Raw genomic sequence first — 19222 nt, forward strand, 5'->3', positions numbered from 1 at the left:
TCAAAGTACAATCACATTTGCAAACAGCATCTTGCAAACATTCAAAACATGCATTTATCTTTATTTCTAATGAATAATTGTTCACTATGTTTAATTTATCTGTCATTTTCAATTTCATACCCAGTTGAACTTATTAGACTCTTGGAATATATTCTTTGGAGTATCTAAGCATTAAAAGGCCAATTAACTCCGTATACTCAGCCATTGTCTGTCAAAGTGCCACAAACATCCAAAATTTTTGAAGCCTTCAGATGTTTCAAGCCTAAAAACATTCTTAACCTGATCTTATTTTGACCATTTTGTGAGTATTTGTGACCATTTTCCTCTCGATTTTCCTAAGAAATAGGGTGTTTTTTAGTTCCACAAAGCCTTAAAATGTTCTTAACTTGTTCTTAACATTTTGGCCATCGAAGCCTTATGTTCTTATATAGTTTGTGTATTCTTTGGATATCTAAGTATTAAAAGACTGGGGTCCAATTAACTCGATATACTAACTCAGTTATTGTCTGTCAAAGTGCCACAAAATTCTTAGAGTGATACACGTTTTTTTATAAGGACATCCAAATTTTTTGAAGCCTTCAGATGTTTCAAGCCTAAAAATATTCTTAACCTGATCTTATTTTGACCATTTTGTGAGTATTTGTGACCATTTTCCTAAGAAATAGGGTGTTTTTTAGGTCCACAAAGCCTTAAAATGTTCTTAACTTGTTCTTAACATTTTGGCCATCGAAGCCTTATGTTCTTATATAGTTTGTGTATTCTTTGGAGTATCTAAGTATTAAAAGACTGGGGTCCAATTAACTCCATATACTTACTCAGTTATTGTCTGTCAAAGTGCCATAAAATTCTTCATAGAGCAGTATTTAAAGTCTCTATATATTAGGGGGTAGGGTAAAAAAATGGAAATTTGGAATTTTGTTATTTACAAAGATTATATTTTAAACATCATATTAATCCACTCAAAATACACTTATTATAAACCTATTTATAAAAAAGAAATCAATCCGTTTTAAAGATGGTTCAGTCTATTACATGATTCTTTTACTTGTTCTCCGGCTAACGAACAATACATTTCGGACACTCGGGAAAGAGTTTTCTATTTTCGAAACCATTTACATCTAAAAAAATTGCAAAGCGGTCCAGACAAGTCACTCTATTCGCAAGATAAAAGCAAAATATTTACAGGGTCACGCACTAGAAATTGCGAGTTAAAATAGATAATCAATTCGTAACAAACTTGAATATTCTTCAAAAAGAAGGTTTTCTTTAGCTTATGGTAATCGTGTCTCACGTAAGAGAGCGAGAAAAACGAGTCTTTCGCCTTTCACACATGAATCAAAAAAGCTCAAAATAAACATGAGCCCAAAAAATAAACTATTATATTTTCAAGAACTAATTCGGTGTTACAACTAATATACACATGGGATTAAAAATATATAATATACTCTATACAAGAAAATATTTACAAAGTTTTTTCCGTTTTGAATGTATAAGTATTTTTTTCTACTCTACTATTTTTCCGTTATAAATTATTACCTATAGCATGGCCACACCCAGCTTTAAATAATCATCTTAGACACACAATTAACTTTGCTGTTTTGGTTTAAAAAACTGGGTGCGACATACCACTAATTAAATGATTATTATGAGAAGCATGTAACTAAAAAATTAAGTTTTTCTTTACTAGGCTAAATACGTCTACACCCCTGTCTCAAAAAGCTATTCCAGAGTTATTCGTAATTTTCTGCGACAGGGGTTTAGTTTTTATTACATACAATCCTTCTGTACGTTAAGGGGCTCAAACTACCAATGAAAACTTTGTCTTTTGAATTCTAGACTTTCAATACTATTGTTCAATTTTTCGAGAGTTTTGGAAGCGGTTGCGGCGACTTTTTGTTGATAGAAATCGACCTCATTGATGAGCGCGCTTGTTGGTATGGTGATCATGTGAGATTCCGGAATGAAGGCCTGTCGCTCCTTGAATACCAAGGAATATTTCCGATGGTTCGCCCTGAAAGAAAAGAATAATGTTTCATAAAAAAATTGAATTTTTAAGCTATCAAGCATTTTAAATCAATGATTATTGAGAAAAACATGCAGACTAGATATGAGATTTAATACTTCTTTAATTGCATAATTCGACATAAATTACCTCGTCTTTTTCTCGTTTAGATGTCGAAGAAATCCTTTTAATCTTTTTTGACCAGCCCATATCTTTTCTTCGAGAGTAGATGAGTTGTTTTGAGTTCTAAAGAGGTATCTGCCTGCTTGGTTGATCGGTGTGGTTTTGATTATGATCGGGGTTGCCGTACTGATTCGGGTGCGGAACCAGCGGTGCGTCAGTAATTCACTGGCTGTCGGTCGATTCTCTGGCTCTTGTTGAAGCTGAAGAAAATAAAATGAAAGTTTTTTTTTCTGAAGCGGATTTTATCGCTGGTTATAACATCAAAGTAACCTTTCCAAAATGAGTGCAAAGTTTGAAGATAGAGTAGTGTCTTTCCCATATATAACTAAAAATTCTCAAAATCTTACAATTTCTTGAATGATAGCTTTCCCATCATCGGTCACGTGACTCCAGAGATGTTGTGGAAACACGAAGTTGGCTTCTTGGATGTTTTTAAGTAGGTGATTGTAATTATCGTTGAAGAAGGGTGGGTAACCAGACTGAAGGAGAAAAGATAGCAGACGATTATAAAAAATAACAATTTTCTCTTAAAGGAGTTAGGAATTAGAATTTAACATTTTGAAATTCTACATTGACGGTAATATATGGGAAATTCTAATAAATGATAATCAACTTTTTGTAGAGAGGTTCTTCAGAAGAATGTGAAGAACCAACACTCACCTGTAAGAGGAACATGAGAACGCCAACACTCCAGATATCTCCAGCGTAGCTGGCAATCGGTTCATCCGACAGACATTCAGGAGCCATATAAGATGGATTACCAAGCGCGTCAGCTCGTAAAAACGTCGAATCTTCCGGAACTTTTCGAGATAAATTGAAATCGATCAACTTCAGTACTGGAGTGACGTCAGGTCTTTTCACGGTTGGCACATTAAACCATAATATGTTTTCGGGACAAACGTCCTACACAAAAAAAACATGTTTAAAGTCAGTATACAAAATGACGTCTTGTTCAAAATTTAATTTTGGTTGATTGTAGAGGCTGATATCAAACCAAAATTAAATCAAATGTAACTTATATAAACCTTATAGGAAATGAAAAACCGCAAGTACATGTCGAAAATAATACGCAATGCGTGGTAGATACGGACATGGACAAACTCAAAGTTAAAACAATAGAAGTGTACATACCCTATGAATGATTCGATTTGAGTGACAAAATTTCAGAGCTTCCAATAATTGTTTGGCAATTATTTTCATGCCATTCTCATTGAACCCTGGCCAATTCAGTAAACCTTCCAAAAATGAACCCCCGGGAATGAACTCCAAGATCATGGCAATGCTGCTCGTGTCCCTGACAACGCCATGGAAACCAACGATGTTACCATGGTTACCAACTTCTTTCAAGATCTGAAAAAGAAAAATACGAACAGTTTGTATCAAGGGGAAAACATTGGTAAGAAAACAAACGTTTCGGAATTTTTGGCATTTTAAAAACAACTTTCACTATAAATCGTCTAAGTTTCGAAGCTTTAAGGATGGAAAATATCTTTTGCGGGTTATAAAACTTAAAAATACATCTTTACCTTTTGTTGAAAACAAAATTAAAAACAACCTAAAGTTACCTCAGGTCAGGCATGAAAAAACTATCATCAATATTTAATCCGCTTTGAGTGAGAGAGAGCATACCGTAGGCAAAAACAGAAAATATCATTTTGACTGAATTTGTACAATGTGGAGGGAAAAATCTGATTTAAAACCACTTTTAAAACCTACGAGCTCAAATAGTGAGTTTTGAATCTGAAAAAAACATATCAGTCACATTAGAGATATTGGAAAACTGATAAAATTTTCAAAGTATTTAATTTTGCACTCACCTCAATCTCGTTTTCAGTTTGCCATTTCACACCGAGGTCATCCCCAAACTCCACCACCTTGGCCGCGTACTTTTTCGACCCGCCAAAACTTTTTCGACATGCGTATACATTTCCCCAAGCTCCTTTTCCTAAGATGGGATCGAAATTTGAGAATCCTTTTAGATTTTCCCTCATCTTCTTCGCGCAGATAGTACCAGTCAAATTATATAAAACTTTGTTCCTTTGAGATGTGAGAGGCTGAACTTCGATTAAATAACTGGCTAATCTTCTGAACTACTCTCTGTTATATCAACCTATTTTCCTGAAATTAATTCTCCTTTGCATAACAATACAGATCGTTATCTAGATGACGATTTCTTATTTATTGTAAGAATATATATAAACCTAAAAAGGGATTCTTTCATCAGTAAAATGACGCTGAATTAAGCCGCAAACGTGTTCAAAGAAAATATATGGGGATTTAGAGTTAGGATTGAAAATAATAATCTTGGTACGATTACCAGATTTTGTGCCAAGCTTGTTTTTACATTTTAACGATAACCACATAGTAGAACACGTTCTTATGAAAAAAGTTTCAGAAGTTTTTGATGTCTTTTTGAGCTGACATCTTACAACCTCCCGATTTCTTTTTATTGATCCGCTGAGTTTGATGGCGATTGTTTATTGGCCCCCAATCAGCATGCAGAGATTTTCTATTTCATTTCTACACGTTTGAGAATGAAATGAATGGAGGTTTTTAAAAGAATAACAGAATCGCGTTACCGTGAAGTTTAGCGGCCATAGGAGATCAAGGGAATAGTCAAAGAAAAAAGAGAAAGAAAGTCAGCGAAGGTTCCAACCTAAACAGTGGGTACTTTTTACAAGCTGTGAAACTAGCGCTAGCTAAATTTACTTTTTTCTTCCAATGGTGCTTTCACAACGCTTTTAGGCTGGTATTCAGACAATGGACTCAATGAACTTACGGTACTTAACTCTACAATATAGTGATAAGTAACTTTCGTGTTTCGTGTTCGATTCTTTTAAAAAGAACCTTAAAAAAGGCGGCAATTTAGAGCTGTAGAGCTGAGAATCTTTAGTGGATAAAAGTTAGCCGATAAATAGTCTGTAACCCCTAAGTTGAGGAGATGTGACGCCCAAGGTGGTCTGGAAAATTAAATATCTAACGGATGGGTCTAGTTTTTTGAGTGTAAAAATCCAGGATTGGCCAAGGGGGTCCCGAAAAATTGAAAAAAAATCTAGGGCGTCACCTTTTCCAAAACGACCTCCTCAAAAAAGGGGGTACAAATATTTTTCAGAATTAGCCCAATTGCATTCTCCCGAAAATGTGATACAGGTCATTACACTCAGGCCCGGGGGGGGGGGGGCACTCAAGGTAAATGACCTACCAGACGTTCGGCCCTTAAGGGTAGGTTTTTCATAGTTCAGCTAGTGCACTGTAAGGGTAGGAAATTACAAAACTGCACTGAACTGCACTGTAAGGGTAGGAAATTGTGATAAAAGGCCAATTTTTTGGTAAAATTGGCACAAAATTGGTCAATTTTGGAGGAAAAATTCCACATTTTCTTGAAAATTGCAAAGATTTTCGCCCTTACGGGCGAGAAATTTTGAAAAAGTGCACTGTAAGGGTATGATTTTTCATGGAAATTCACTGCACTGCAAGGGTCCGATTTTAGAAGCCAAATTTTGGGCCGAACGTATGGTCGTTTTCAGATCGAGTGCCCCCCCCCCCCGGGCACTCAGGTGAAAGCAAAGGGAATTTATTGGAAAGCAAAATCGACTTATGACGTAAAGAACCAGCAGGAGCTGTGAATTTCAATTTCCCGAACAGCGAAATATTCATAGTTAGCACAGTTACTTCTATTTGAAACATGAACTCGGTATTGGGTTGTCTGGGAGTTCTACTTTTATTAAAACCCTATCAAATCTTATCTCGAGCTATGGTGAAGTGATTAGTTTCCCCATAAAACTTCACGTTAAGTTCTTTGTATTTGAATTTCCAAGTCATCGTTGTTTCTTCTCTTATCAAGCCCTCAAATCTTTGTGATGGCATCCTTTTAGATAAGGATCTAACGGTTTACTTTCTTGATGAATAATCAGCCGACATTTTCTTTCAAAGAAAAAATCTTTGTAATTTATTGATGTTGCAAGCATAATTCAAATCCTTTTGTGACTGTGGTAAAGTTTCGTAATAAGTCTTAGAAAGTTTTAAAATTTATTCGAAGTTTTGAACTTTTTTAAGTTTTAAAGTTTGTTTTCACATTTCAAGCACGAGTCTTAGGATAGACACAAGTAAGAAGAGGGTGCACAGCACGAGTAGGATAGACGAATCGAGGATAAGATCGAACCCTAATTTAATCAAAGTTTATCATTTAATTGATGACGTATTAACCAGCCCTTACGATAAGGTTTTGCAGTTTTGAGATAGGCAAAGGAGACATCAGCACATATTATCCTTTGGAAGTAAAGCTTTAAAATGCCGATGCAGAGATTTCATTAAAAATGGATCACTCTCCTGTTGACAACGGCATCGGCAAGTTTATCTACTCTGTACTAGAAAATGATTGTTTAGGGAACCTCAACACTGCATACCATAGTATGCTTATCCCATAATTCTAATGGCTTATTATGCATGGTATCATCTCCCAAATCTCTTATCTAACCTTCCTGAGATGGTTGTCGACATGTGACGTAATCACTTTGTGAAAACAATGATCTTCCCCTGACTACAAATAATTTTCTGTATGGTAAACAAAAGAAAGTCGGCCTCAATTTCTAGATAGTAATCCCTCTGGTTTCAATTGATGATTTTCCAACTTTCTTTAAGGGTAAAGAATAATTTTCCTCTAGCAATTTTTCTACACCTATCGTCACTATTCTGCAGCAAGAAGATTGAATGTTGCTGAAATCTGCCCTGGAAAAATGGGGAAGGCTACAAAAAAAAGAAGACATTTCATCTTAAGGTGAAAATAAAATTGTTGCTACGGATGTCTGATGCACAGCTAAATTGAACATAATAGGGTTGTCCTGTCTACTTTAGGGTTCCTTGTTGAGGTCATCTTATACAGGTTACCAAGGTTTATCTGACGGTATTGGTCATCTGCCAACGGCTGACAGCCAAAATATTTAATCCATCATTAGAACTGGTGCGAAAGACGGCCAACTCTTCTTGATTAAGCTTTGAACCCCTAGAGACGTTCAACGCTTCTTACTAAGCTTTCAAGCCTTAAAAACGTCCAACGCTTATTTTGCAACACGTAATTCCCAGACTTACATCTCCTCCCCTTTCTTTTGAAAACCTTAATCTATGTTTATGAGCCCCCGATGTTTGCAAAAATGAAATAGGCTGAACGCATTCGAAGGTTTGAGACTTTAAGATAAATCATCTCAGCGGGAAGCTAATCTACAAAAATAATCATGCTTCTTAATGAGCAGGCCATTACAATTAGAGCTTATCGTCTGTTTGTTGATTAAGAAATCAAAATGCCTCAGGATTATTACCCTTTTTCCTTCACTCTTATCCGTAGCATCCCAGAATTTTTCCTTCTCCTTTGAGTCTTTGAAATCAATTATTTAGAATTGGCTAAGTCACGTCTCTAAGTGCTTTAAGATTAACATATACCACGATCTTTAAATCGGAAATTGACTTTTTGGTAAAAAGTAGGCGATAGTAGCGTAGCAAATTTTAAAGCAATTTGTGGAAAGATGATTTTTTATTCCAGTAGATTTGCGCCATACCAACAAGGATTTAGTATGGATGCTTCAGTCCCTTAGTTTAACAATTTGGTTGAACTAAAAATTCAATATCCCAAATCGCGAATGTACACAAATGGGACACAAATGTACTTAAGTTAAACAATGTAAAATCCAAATGACCTAGCTTTTATAATTTTATAATGCTAAGTTTTTACTTTTTACTTAACAAAACTCAATGTTACGCAATCGTTTTAAGTTACACAATATCATGAAACACCATAGCTTTTAGTACCAATAAAGTACCGGGTGACCCACGAAAAAGTTCAGACGTTTCCCGACATCTTGAGGCTCAACAAATGTCCCAAAGTGCTTGGTGTTTTGATATTTAGAAAGTAGATATCCTAACTTAAAATTTGAGCTATCACTTTTTAAATTTGATCAATTTGTTCTCTACTTATGAGCTTTTAAACTCAAAATTCACTTTTCGGAAATTGTAAAAAACACGTAAAAAAGAGGTATTAAATTTATGCAATCAATCAGAAAATCACTTACAAATTGACTTACTTAACGAGTTTTATGACATTAATGATTAATAAAAACACCTTTAAAAGTAATTTTTGTCTAAAACAAGACTAGTTTTTATAAAAATTGGCGCTTTTGTAGATATCAAAAACGTCTAAAAATACCAAATTTGATACCCCTTTTTTACGTGTTTTTTCCACTTTCCGAAAAGTGACTTTTGACTTTAAAAGCTCATAAGTAGAGAACAAATTGATCAAATTTAAAAAGTGATAGATCAAATTTTAAGTTAGGATATGTACTTTCTAAATATTTAAACTCTAAGCACTTTGGGAGATTTGTTCGGCCCAAGACGTCGAGAAACGTCTGAACTTTTTCGTGGGTCACCCGGTATAAACACTGATCTTAACTATTTGACTGGATAGGGCTACCCGTATATAGGAAGCGTGTCCAAATTTAGAGCTGACTAGTCTACGTCATCTTGTTTTCAATTTTGGTCGTCAACAGCACGATTCGAATGCTTTGAAATTCAAAGGTTCGAAAACCTAAGATAAATTGGTAAACAACATGCCAGACTAATCGACTTCAAAACTGGATACACTTCCACGGGAAATCTAAGAGCAGTTATATAATATCTGTGGGTATGAATTTCAAAGTCCATCAGTGACTGTGAGGGGTTAATTAAAGCAAGTTCAAATGTAACGAACTTAACAGGGATTCCAAACACTGCGTGAACCGGCATGCATGGGTTTTGAAAACTAAACTCTTCTAAATATATATCCTATTGACGTCAGCCGAGCCTTCAGGCGATTAACTAAAAACTTTCTGTGAATTAAAGAATAGACTGATCGGCCGTTAACTATGCATTATTCAGTCGGGAACCGATCTAATCTCACGGCTTAAAGAAAATTAATCCAGTTTGGATTTTAGATTTGTAAAATAGTTGCAAGTAACGGTCATTATGAGTGACCTATCCTCAAAACTATTCTTTGAGATTAAAATTGCAAAAATGCAAAACACTGCAATAAAATTTTAAAATCTATTGCTCATAAATTCTGATGTTTTACGCAACTTTCGAATCACTACTACACTCGAATACATAGTACTACAGAAAGTGTACAAAATCTAGGTCATTACTTTGAGACAGGATTAAGGAGAAAAGAATCTTACCAAGAAAATTTTCGATGTGCATCGCATGTTTCTTGAGTTTTGTGACGATAACGCTCGAAGGTTCTTTCCTCGGGAAACTCATTTCTTTTCTCCGGACTTTGTTTGAAACGGTCAGTCCGGTCTATAATAAAAAAGAAAGATAAAGTAACATCAAAAAATATTCAAACTAACACGAAGTGGTTTTTCTTAGCCAGTTTTGAGGTGACACTCAAATACAACTTAAATTCATACCAAAGTTTTCTCTAACTGGCACGAAGTGATTTTCTTAGCCAGTTTTGAGGTGACATTCTAATACACCTTAAAATCACACCAAAGTTTTCTCAAACGTCATTTGATAAGAAAGCAATAGATATTCAGTAGCGAATGAGCAATCATTCCCCGATTATTCAAAAACCCAATTCAAACGGGTTCAATTTCTTCATGCATATTTCAGAAGTAAAAAGTTTTCGAGGAAAATAAATATTGATGGCGCGCCCGCGCTACGGGAATCGACATGCATATTCAATTTCGATTGAATTTCTTGTTTTCATTATAAGATCGACGCATTAGTCTCAATGACACCGCTTAGAAGTCGGGAAACCCAACGAAAAAATAAGTTCTTCTTTCGGTTTGAAGTTATGTGAGCCAGAAGAAGAAATCCAAAACAACAAACTGAACGAGAGTTTAAAATCTAGGGCTAGTTATGCCAAACATACGCTATTAAATAAAAACGTATCTGCTGACGTCATCAAACGCAGAACACGTCAAACCATCAAACGTGACGTGTGCAAATTGAGGCGATTCTTCAATTTCACAATTTCCTGTTCGTTAATACTCAGTCCAACTCTTCCCAGATCGTTGTTGCAACACAATATAAACTTTAAAACACGGGCTGCCAACATTGATTAGTGGGTGATTCAGATATAGTGACACATACCTCAAAGTTCCGCTCATCCGTACGAACACAGACCGCAGTGCAATAAAGCAATAAATTTATGTCCGCGTCCACTTGACTCAATATCCTCAAAAACCTTTTCTTTGACATCCAGGCATTCTAACATAGCACCGAGAAATTTCTTAAGCTTTTTTGTTTATCCCATAGTTCGTACTATCCACTTATTAAATTCTAATTGACTTTTTTTTGAGAAGTGATGAATCCGAAAGAGAATAGCACCTTGGTTCGAATTTGATATTTCATACCATCTTAAATTTCTCCGTTTTATTTACCTTATATGCGAAGTAGAAGTAATCCAATATAGGACTAGTTAGAGGAAAGCAGGAACGGGGGAGAGTGTCTCCCATCCTAAAATGACTTTATATGTATAAGGGTAGCACTCCATCTTTGGGGTTGAAACCCCAGCTAGAAATAGACTTGAATCCAATTTTTACCCGGCTTTTGATATGTTCTAAAAAAGGGACTAGGAATGAAAGTCGGCATTTTCGATCAACAAAGAGGATAAGCACTTTTAATTGAAATAGCGGCCATATTTAATGTAATCCAATCAGTCATAATTAACTTGTATGTCCTTCTCAAGAAATTGCTTTTTGCGATCAAGCCTTCTAAAATAAACTTTTTTCAATGTCAACCGATTACCTGCTTAAGCCGAATTTTCTTTCCGGAGAGGGAGCCTGAGAAACGGCTACCACATCTAAGGAAGGCAGCAGGCGCAAAATTACCCAATCCCGACTCAGGGAGGTAGTGACTTATACATTTCATAAAGCAAGGCCACTACTAATTTCATACCGCTCGACGATGCGATCAAGATCAAAGGTAACGTACAAGGTAGAAAATTTCGTTTGTAGGAAGAAATGACCTTTATAAAGCTCAGATGTAGGAATTACAGTGTAGATAAATATCAAATTTTGAGTAGGCTTCTGCTCATCCTCTAGCGAAAAAAGTTTCTTATAGGAAGTATATCTATATCTGCGAATCAGACTAAATTTTGAGAGGATTTCAAAAATTCACGATCTCTTCAAAGAAATGAGATCAAAAATATGACAGAAATAGCAAAAATGACTTAAACTTTATTCACCAAAAAGAGCTTTTCATGGGCGTAGAAACTAAAACATTTGATCACTTAATGTAGGATAAGCGGTTTTGATTTGTAATGGATTCCGTCGATAAGCTAACTCGCGCATGAGATAAAATTACGAACGAAATTAAAAGACGAATCTTCAAACACATTCTTGATTTGTCATATTTGTTAAAATATATTCAACTGATATAGATGCTTACACTCTCAACACCGCAAAAATTCCCATTCGAGAGACATAACAGCAAACTTTACTTCAACGAACAATCTCCTCTCAAAAAGGAAAAAGTATTTCGCAAAAAAAAAAGATCGGAGTAAATTATTTAGAGATAATCACACAAAGGCTTTTGGGAAAAGCAAATTTTGCAACAAAAAATAATTGAGAGTATTATTTGAATATGGAGAAGTAAAATGGTAAATTAAAGCGGCAAAAATGAAAGTTTATTGTAATTTCCAAAACAATTCATCTCGTGTCTACGACACTGACATCATTTTAACCCTGGAAACATTACGCTTAACTTCAACGCTTACAATTCTTCACTATTTGAGATTCTTATGATCTCGATATTTTATATAGAAATAAACCAGCCCGTATGGAATCATCTCATAAGGTTTCATGCGGAAAGAAATAGCGGTCAGCACCAGCAGGTTCCAAGAATGTGAAAAAACTGAAAACTGAAAGAAGAAAAACATACCATGGTTACTTATTAGTCCAATAAATATATTGCAGACCAGACCAGACATTGACGGTCATAAAAATTCACCCACTGAAGTTACTATAGTATTTGAATAATCCACTAAATGTCTGAACCACTTATTATGCAAGTTGACCTCAAAACTGTTTTAAACACACCTTTTAAATATGACGATACTGAATAATTTCATAACCGTTCCTATCAAAATTAATTTCTTTTCTTACTTCCTTAAGATTTATAAACATGTGGAGAAAAAAAACAAAGTCTTGGTATGTTATCATCTCGTGAAGTCAGGAAAGCTTCAAAATATTCGGATCAGCATGAAATCACATTTTGAAAATAAAAGTAACAGGACAACAGAACGATGGCTTGTCAAAAACAAATGAAAAATCCTCCAACATGCAAAACCAGCTATTTCCTAGTATGAAAGACCTTCCACCCAGTTGCAGATTTCCGAAGCAAAAAATAGAAACACGATAAAACTCCGGCTTTACTAATTTTAAATGAATTCAAATTATGTTTGAATATTCAACAGGTTTCCATCGGAAATGAGCTTCAGCCAAAAAAAAATCAACTTATTAACTCGCTGTAGAGGCATATTTATTTGATTGCATAACTACCTATCAGCAAGGATTAATAAACTTTGCGAAATTAAGTTCAAATAGAATATCGATTAACATACGATATACGAGTATCAGAAATCCAAACACTGTGAGAAATAAGCCTTCTATTTCATTATTTTCAAATATTTGAGTGTAAGAGTATATTTGGTTAATATTTCGAGTAGGCGGGCAGGTCTCGTGGTACATTCAAAGAACTTCCATGGTGAAATACCTACAATTCTATAAACATGTTCAAAGTGCATGAGCATTGACTTTTTATAGAAAATTTTACTACTCACTTAAAAAGTGAGCACATATGATACTGAAGCCGTTAAAAAGCGCACTTTATGATCGTTGAGCTGACGTTCTACTGTTCGCTACGCTTCATTATTCGATGATATTGAAAGCCACTGTCAATAGGACACTCGCATAAATGACGCTCTACTATTCAATACGCTCCCTTATTAGATGAAAATGCCCTTGAAAATCGAATTAGAGAGCGTCTACTGTAAATTCGCCAACGGGAAAAATTCACATACTCCTTTAGACTAGAGTCTACTTTTGGCTACACTTTGCTTTTTGATAATTTTTTATGACGCCGAGTGAAGTAGGCTTGGGCGTTTTCTATCTGGCAACCAGATGGTGAAATTTTCATCCCATACGCTAAAGCACTGAAGGTCGGGAAAATTTACAACATCTGGAAGGTTTAGATCACGGGATTTCACGAGACCACGTTAAGGATATTGCAGCAGGAGGTCTGGTAACCCAGTCCTCGTTTTCGGGGATTAGCGGGTCCAACCGAAATATTTTTAGGTTTAAAGTCAAGGGCTGTTGAACCCGACTGGGGATGCGGCACATCAAAGGCCGACTATCATTCCTCTCCGATGGGAAATTGGCCCGCTCCCTTTAGAGCTTTTAGAGTGGGCGACCGCCAATCCACCATCGGAATATCAGACAAGGGCGTTTGGTGAGGTCGCCATTTCGAGAGAAAATGTTAAAAATCTAAATAACAATAAAACTACTTGGAGTCGAAATATATAATCAAAAATGAGAAACAAACATCAATAACAGATTTGCAATCCCTTATTCTCAAATAAAAATATTGCTTCATATTGTTTTTGCCTTCCAGAAAAACTAAAATCTGGCGGACTATTTTACAGTCCGCCTAAGCAAAAGCATATTACCATATACTACAGGGCCACTTAATCGCGCCATCTAGTCTATAAAAAAAGCTTTAAGTGGACCCTGGGCTAATACTCCTTGCGAAAACCTTTTTCAGCATATAGTTAGTTACCTTAGTCCAAATTGATGTTCCTTAAGCAACAATAGGCAATGAGCTAAAGTGAAATTCTTGTTCTCGTTGACTTTAAAATTGTTACAAGAAGACCTCCTCTTTCCTTTCACATCCGTTTCCTGTCATGGACCGTACTCTACGCACACTGTTTGTACACGAAAACTTTTGCACGAAAGTTTCTCTTAAAAAGTCTTACAGACAACCTGTCATTGAACAATTAGACAAATACAATTTCCATCAAACAAAGATTCTTTCCAAACCGCAAACGAAATTCAACCCTGGCAACCCTATGACAAACAATGAGAAGTAAACCGAACGGCAAAAAGCACTTCCAGTTGTCTAAATATCACTTGAAACGTATTAAACGTTATTCGAAAACGTCATCTGCAAATTAAAGTGTGTTACTTGATAACCTAAGCATTGCTATATGCTCTCAGAACTTTCTTTTGAATGTTATTTACTCAAATATTTTGCAATCATCTGGAACCGCACTCTACCAAAACAATTTCATATTAGTTTTGCATCACATAAATTATACATTAGTTTACCGGCGTCTGATATTGCTTGATGCGATTTCCTTATTTTTCGTACAAAAATAAAAGGATATTAAAAATGTTCATCTATCTGTAACTATTTATGTTCAACTTATATAACCATAACATTTAAACCACAAGACCCAATTATTTGAAAAGCCTTGAATTAAACGGAAGTCGGTAACATGGTTTAGATTTCCAAGGTATTTGAATTCAAGAAGGAATTTGACTTTAAGAAAAAAACGGTAAAAAACGGAAAAAGTTTTTTCAAAATGTTACGGAATATCATACCATATTCAAATTGTCGATACTTAGCGCTTTACTACTTCAACATAAAAAGGTGTAGTGCCTATTTGACAAACAAACTGTTTTCTACTGGTATAAACATTTTCTAAGAGCGCATCGCAAAACTTCTGGGATCAAAATGTTCATATGTTTAGCTCAAAATTTATGATGGAGAGTTTTCATCTATTTATAAACTTTTCTTGGAAGTGATATTACCACATCAAAAGAACTTCGGTCTTTCACATTGGCTCATTGGACTACATAGTACACTCACAAAATATCCATTAAAACATTACCGTTTCATTCCAAAACAGGTTGAAAAGCTAAGTTTTCAGTTTGGTGAATTTAGAAACTATATCACAATATTTAAAAAAACTTTTAGCAAAGGGTTGTTAATCTGTTCACTTTAAATTGGGTTTAAGGTATTATCCCTTCAATGATTTCGAATGAGAAATGTTCTCTCGTAAAGCGTCATATATGCAGTAAAATACAATATTATACAAAATTCTACTGATTCTGCCATTTTGTCAATTCTTTCCTAAAATCCCGCCAAACCGTCTAAAAGAGCACAAAAATTCCATCCACCAAATATTTCTATGAAATTCCCGATTTCCGTCAAATTTTGTTTCCTGATTCTGAAGTTCCGACAACTTTCTGCTAAATTCCATTTTTCTAGACTAAAACCAACCAATTTCCCTTCTCCAACATAGGACCGCATTTCTGATTTTCCGTCCAACTTGTTCGTCGAATTCCGCTACTCCGTCCGAGTAAAGGCATGATTCCGCCCCTCCGCCAACCTTGAACCCTCCTCTCGGTGGTCTGAAAGAAATATTCACACGGAGACTTTTTTATTAGATGCTATTAAAATTTTCTTCTTTATTGAGAAAACTTACTCCTTAAAGTTCCAAACTGCTCAACAAGTGTAACAACCAAGCTATCTAGAAACTAATGAAGTTATACTTTAGCTTTACACCGAATTTTTATACAACCTGTGCAATCTCACATAACTGATTGAGGAAATAACATCTTGACAGGTTTGCAACATCCAGGAAATTAATTAAGAAGAAAAATGTTAAAAATAACATGAAGCAGGCCTCGATGATCGAATATCAATTCCAATTTCCTGGAGAGTTTGAAATATTGTGAAGAGGTTATGAAGCAGAGAAAAAGGATGTCAGTCTTCGCTTGGTATGTCCTGTTGTTCACTTGACCATCGTGAATGAAGAACACGACACCAACCTCACTATGGTATGTGCAGAAAGGAAAAGAGAAAAAACAACGAGTGTCAAGAGGAAAACAAAATAAATATTAATGCGAATGGATGGAACCAAACATATCTCATATCCTCTTGTTTCTTTTATGAGCTTGGAGAAGAATTCAAGATGTATTTTTGCAGCGCAATCAAGCCATCATTTTTCGGGTGATCCAACATAAAGTCAATACTTATTCCTCCAATCAAGCAACGAAGCAAATAGAATATTGGAGCCAAGATAAATTTGAGCGCAAGCTCTCATCATTTGTGATGATTTTCTATTTCTGTTGACATTATACAAATCACTTGACACCTTGTTAGTGGTGGGTTGGATTTTCATCACTTTCTAAACTCAAACACTTTTATCAAATTCAACTATAAACATTCACGTGTCAAAAACACCAATCATAAAGCAACTAACCACAAACTACTGCTTGGAGAAGAAAAAACTGAATATAGAAACTCAGTCCCGTGACTATAACGATTTTCTGATTCTTGATATTGTTTTCAGGCCTTTTGAAATTTGCAATGAGTAAAGCCGTTTAATTGAAACATTATTAAGGAACATTTTATTTTCAAGGTCAATGAAACTCCCTAAGAGTCTACCACAAGACTAGACATTAACTGATAAACAATTTTTAGAAAAAGCGATTGTAAGATTTCTGCCCTTTTCCTGTTCTGTATTAGAGAACTTGTGGACCTATTTTTCTTGTCTAAAAAGGGTTTCAAAGATAAAACTCTTCGTCTATTTTCTCTTTATCTCTCATAGAACTAAATACAGACGCCACGTCTATCCTTCTTCCAGGCTGAGATCTTATATAACTGAAGATCGTGAATAAAATGAGTATGGTACCATACAAGGAGATAAATTTTCTCAGATACATAGAAGATTACCAATGAAGCTATTAAGAGAGTCATACAGGAAATGATCTATTTATAACCACTAAACGCTAATGATATTCGTAGTTAATTTAATGAGAATAAAATTTTGTGATCACCCTGGATCACCAAATTTCCTGCTTTATCTTTTACTAAAAACTTAAAGAAAAAAGTGAAAGGTTTATCATCTTTCAAGAAAATATCCCTATTCTGTCTGCTCCGAAAAGGTCAAACAAGAAAAGACCAGAAAGAACAGTAAACCCTACTTATTGTTGCAAGTTTAACAAGAGTAAAAGACCAATCATATATGTTACAGTCAACCTCAAAAAGTAAAAATAGCATAACCTATTTGTACCTTTCCATTCACATACTATATTCTTTAGAAAAATACTTTTCTGGTGAAATCAAAATCAATCAAGAAAACTTACATATAATTTGATGGATGGGACACACATGATTGAGTGATGAACAAAACTTCCCCTCAAAACTGCAACATATTGGCTGCTGAGTGATCCATCATTACACCCTTTATTTAAGAAAAGAGAAATTTGATTAACGTTAAATCCAATTTGTTTTACTACAGGTGAAAACATTCAATTTATTTGCGATGTTAGCTATTTTAAGCCTTATGGAAATAAATGGATGGAAATAAAAATAAAAATAAAAATCTTGATGATATTATCCCCAAAGTCGAGGATGTATGGTGGCCCATAAGTGTCAAGTTAGATTGATAAGATTGATAACATAATCACCACTGCGACACTACTTGATATATACTTGAATATGAACTTCATAATAAAGAAATTTGTTATGTATTGGGGAAGCCAACTGCATAGCTGCTAATTTTTTTGCTCATCCCATTCTCGATACTCAAAGTTTTAAATCACAACCAGGGAAACTTTTATATGTATAGCAATTCCTATTGGGAAAACATTTCCTAAAAACCAGGAAATCTTCCAGTGTCAAAAAGTTTTTGTCAGTGAAATCTAAGGTGTTCCAAAAAGGTTCCCAATTGGGCTACTCATTGAGGTACCTTTTTTATCTCACATTATGCATGCCAGTCGCTCGTCTTGCTACTCTAGTGATCACATAATAGGAATCTTTATCCAGGTAAATGTCATAGCTGTTATGTTTTGCTTCAGTGAGATTAACCATTTTGTTGTTTTGATTTGAGTTGGCCATATTTCTTTACAATACAAACCAAAATATATGGCTTCATAGTCTATGACTCTAAAACATTTCCCTTTTTTCCATAACCAACCATTTGACAGTCTAGACTTAAAACTCCTATATCAGGATTAGAAATTAAGCTAGCCTTACCTCTTTATTTTCCATTTGCAACAATGCAATGCTGACAAGTTGACACATCACATTGACAAGTAACCCCTGTGGGAAGTTTATATCGAAATCTGCAACAAAAATGAAAGTGGTCTCTTCTACTTTGCTTTGTGGCGCTCCTTCACAGACTGTATATCTAATTTCCACCAATTAGATTGCTGCATTTCACATGGCCCTTCTTTTCTGCACCTGTGGCCTTTCAGTGTCTTGCACGCCAGGGGGCTGTAAAATCTCACCTTTCATAACACCTCCTTTTATTTGTTTCAATAATCTGTGATCCTTCAATTCTCTGAAGAACGTGAGTTAGATTGTCAACAAAGTTCCGTAAAAATCATTGAATAAATAAAAGAAGAACTTAAAATCTTAAATATTTTCATTTAAAGAATTGGTGCGAAAAAGTGAAACATGGAAAAGTTTCATTTTTTATTGCTTTAATCAAAATAGGGGATTTGGAAAATTTTCTATATTTGGTTTTTGCACAAACCCCTGTAACTATGGGTGAGCACCCTGTTGCTAAGATGTTGGCTTGAAATTGAAAATGAAACCATTGAAAATGAAAGTGAAATTGGCTCGTACACTATAAATCCCGTAATCTTGATATAGGAGTTTAAGTCTATGCTGTTTGATATGATTCTTACTCAATTTGAGGGTGCTGTTTGAGAATTAGAATGTTACCAAGCTTGAAAACCCACAGTTATAATTTGTGTTGTGTTTTTTAGTCTGTAGGTAAAATCCATGTTTTCAGTATTTTTGACCATTCTCCAAAGAAATTGGGTGTTTTAGAGCCAGTGAAGCCTTAAAATGTTCTTAACTTGTTCTTAATATTTTGGCAACCGAAGCCTTATGTTCTTTTATAGTTTTTTGTTATAAAAAATGTGTATCGTTTGAAACAATAATGTTTGAAACATTTGCGTAAATTTTTGGGCCCCCATTCACTTGATGGGGGGG

At 34.9% G+C, this 19222-nt stretch overlaps 1 protein-coding gene across 3 annotated transcripts; it reads right to left on the reverse strand.

Annotated features, from left to right (window-relative positions):
* Positions 1 to 913: 913 nt before the first annotated feature.
* On the reverse strand, positions 914 to 17457 carry LOC136814113 (probable myosin light chain kinase DDB_G0292624). Of its 3 annotated transcripts, none has more exons than XM_067070631.1 (8): positions 17365 to 17457; positions 9385 to 9505; positions 4003 to 4130; positions 3317 to 3535; positions 2846 to 3088; positions 2533 to 2664; positions 2153 to 2385; positions 914 to 2011 (listed from the first exon to the last, which is right to left on the reverse strand). In XM_067070631.1, exons 1-8 carry the CDS (start codon positions 17389 to 17391, stop codon positions 1804 to 1806), a joined length of 1311 nt encoding a protein of 436 aa, XP_066926732.1. In that variant the 5' UTR covers positions 17392 to 17457; the 3' UTR covers positions 914 to 1803. The 3 variants fall into 3 exon arrangements, with proteins under 3 accessions (XP_066926732.1, XP_066926740.1, XP_066926724.1); XM_067070639.1 differs by lacking the exon at positions 17365 to 17457 and adding an exon at positions 11600 to 11668; XM_067070623.1 differs by lacking the exon at positions 17365 to 17457 and adding an exon at positions 10301 to 10636.
* Between the last annotated feature and the right edge of the window lie 1765 nt (positions 17458 to 19222).

This window comes from Clytia hemisphaerica, unplaced genomic scaffold, assembly GCF_902728285.1.
Source record: "Clytia hemisphaerica strain Z4C2 unplaced genomic scaffold, Clytia hemisphaerica genome assembly, whole genome shotgun sequence".
NCBI classification, from domain to species: domain Eukaryota; kingdom Metazoa; phylum Cnidaria; class Hydrozoa; order Leptothecata; family Clytiidae; genus Clytia; species Clytia hemisphaerica.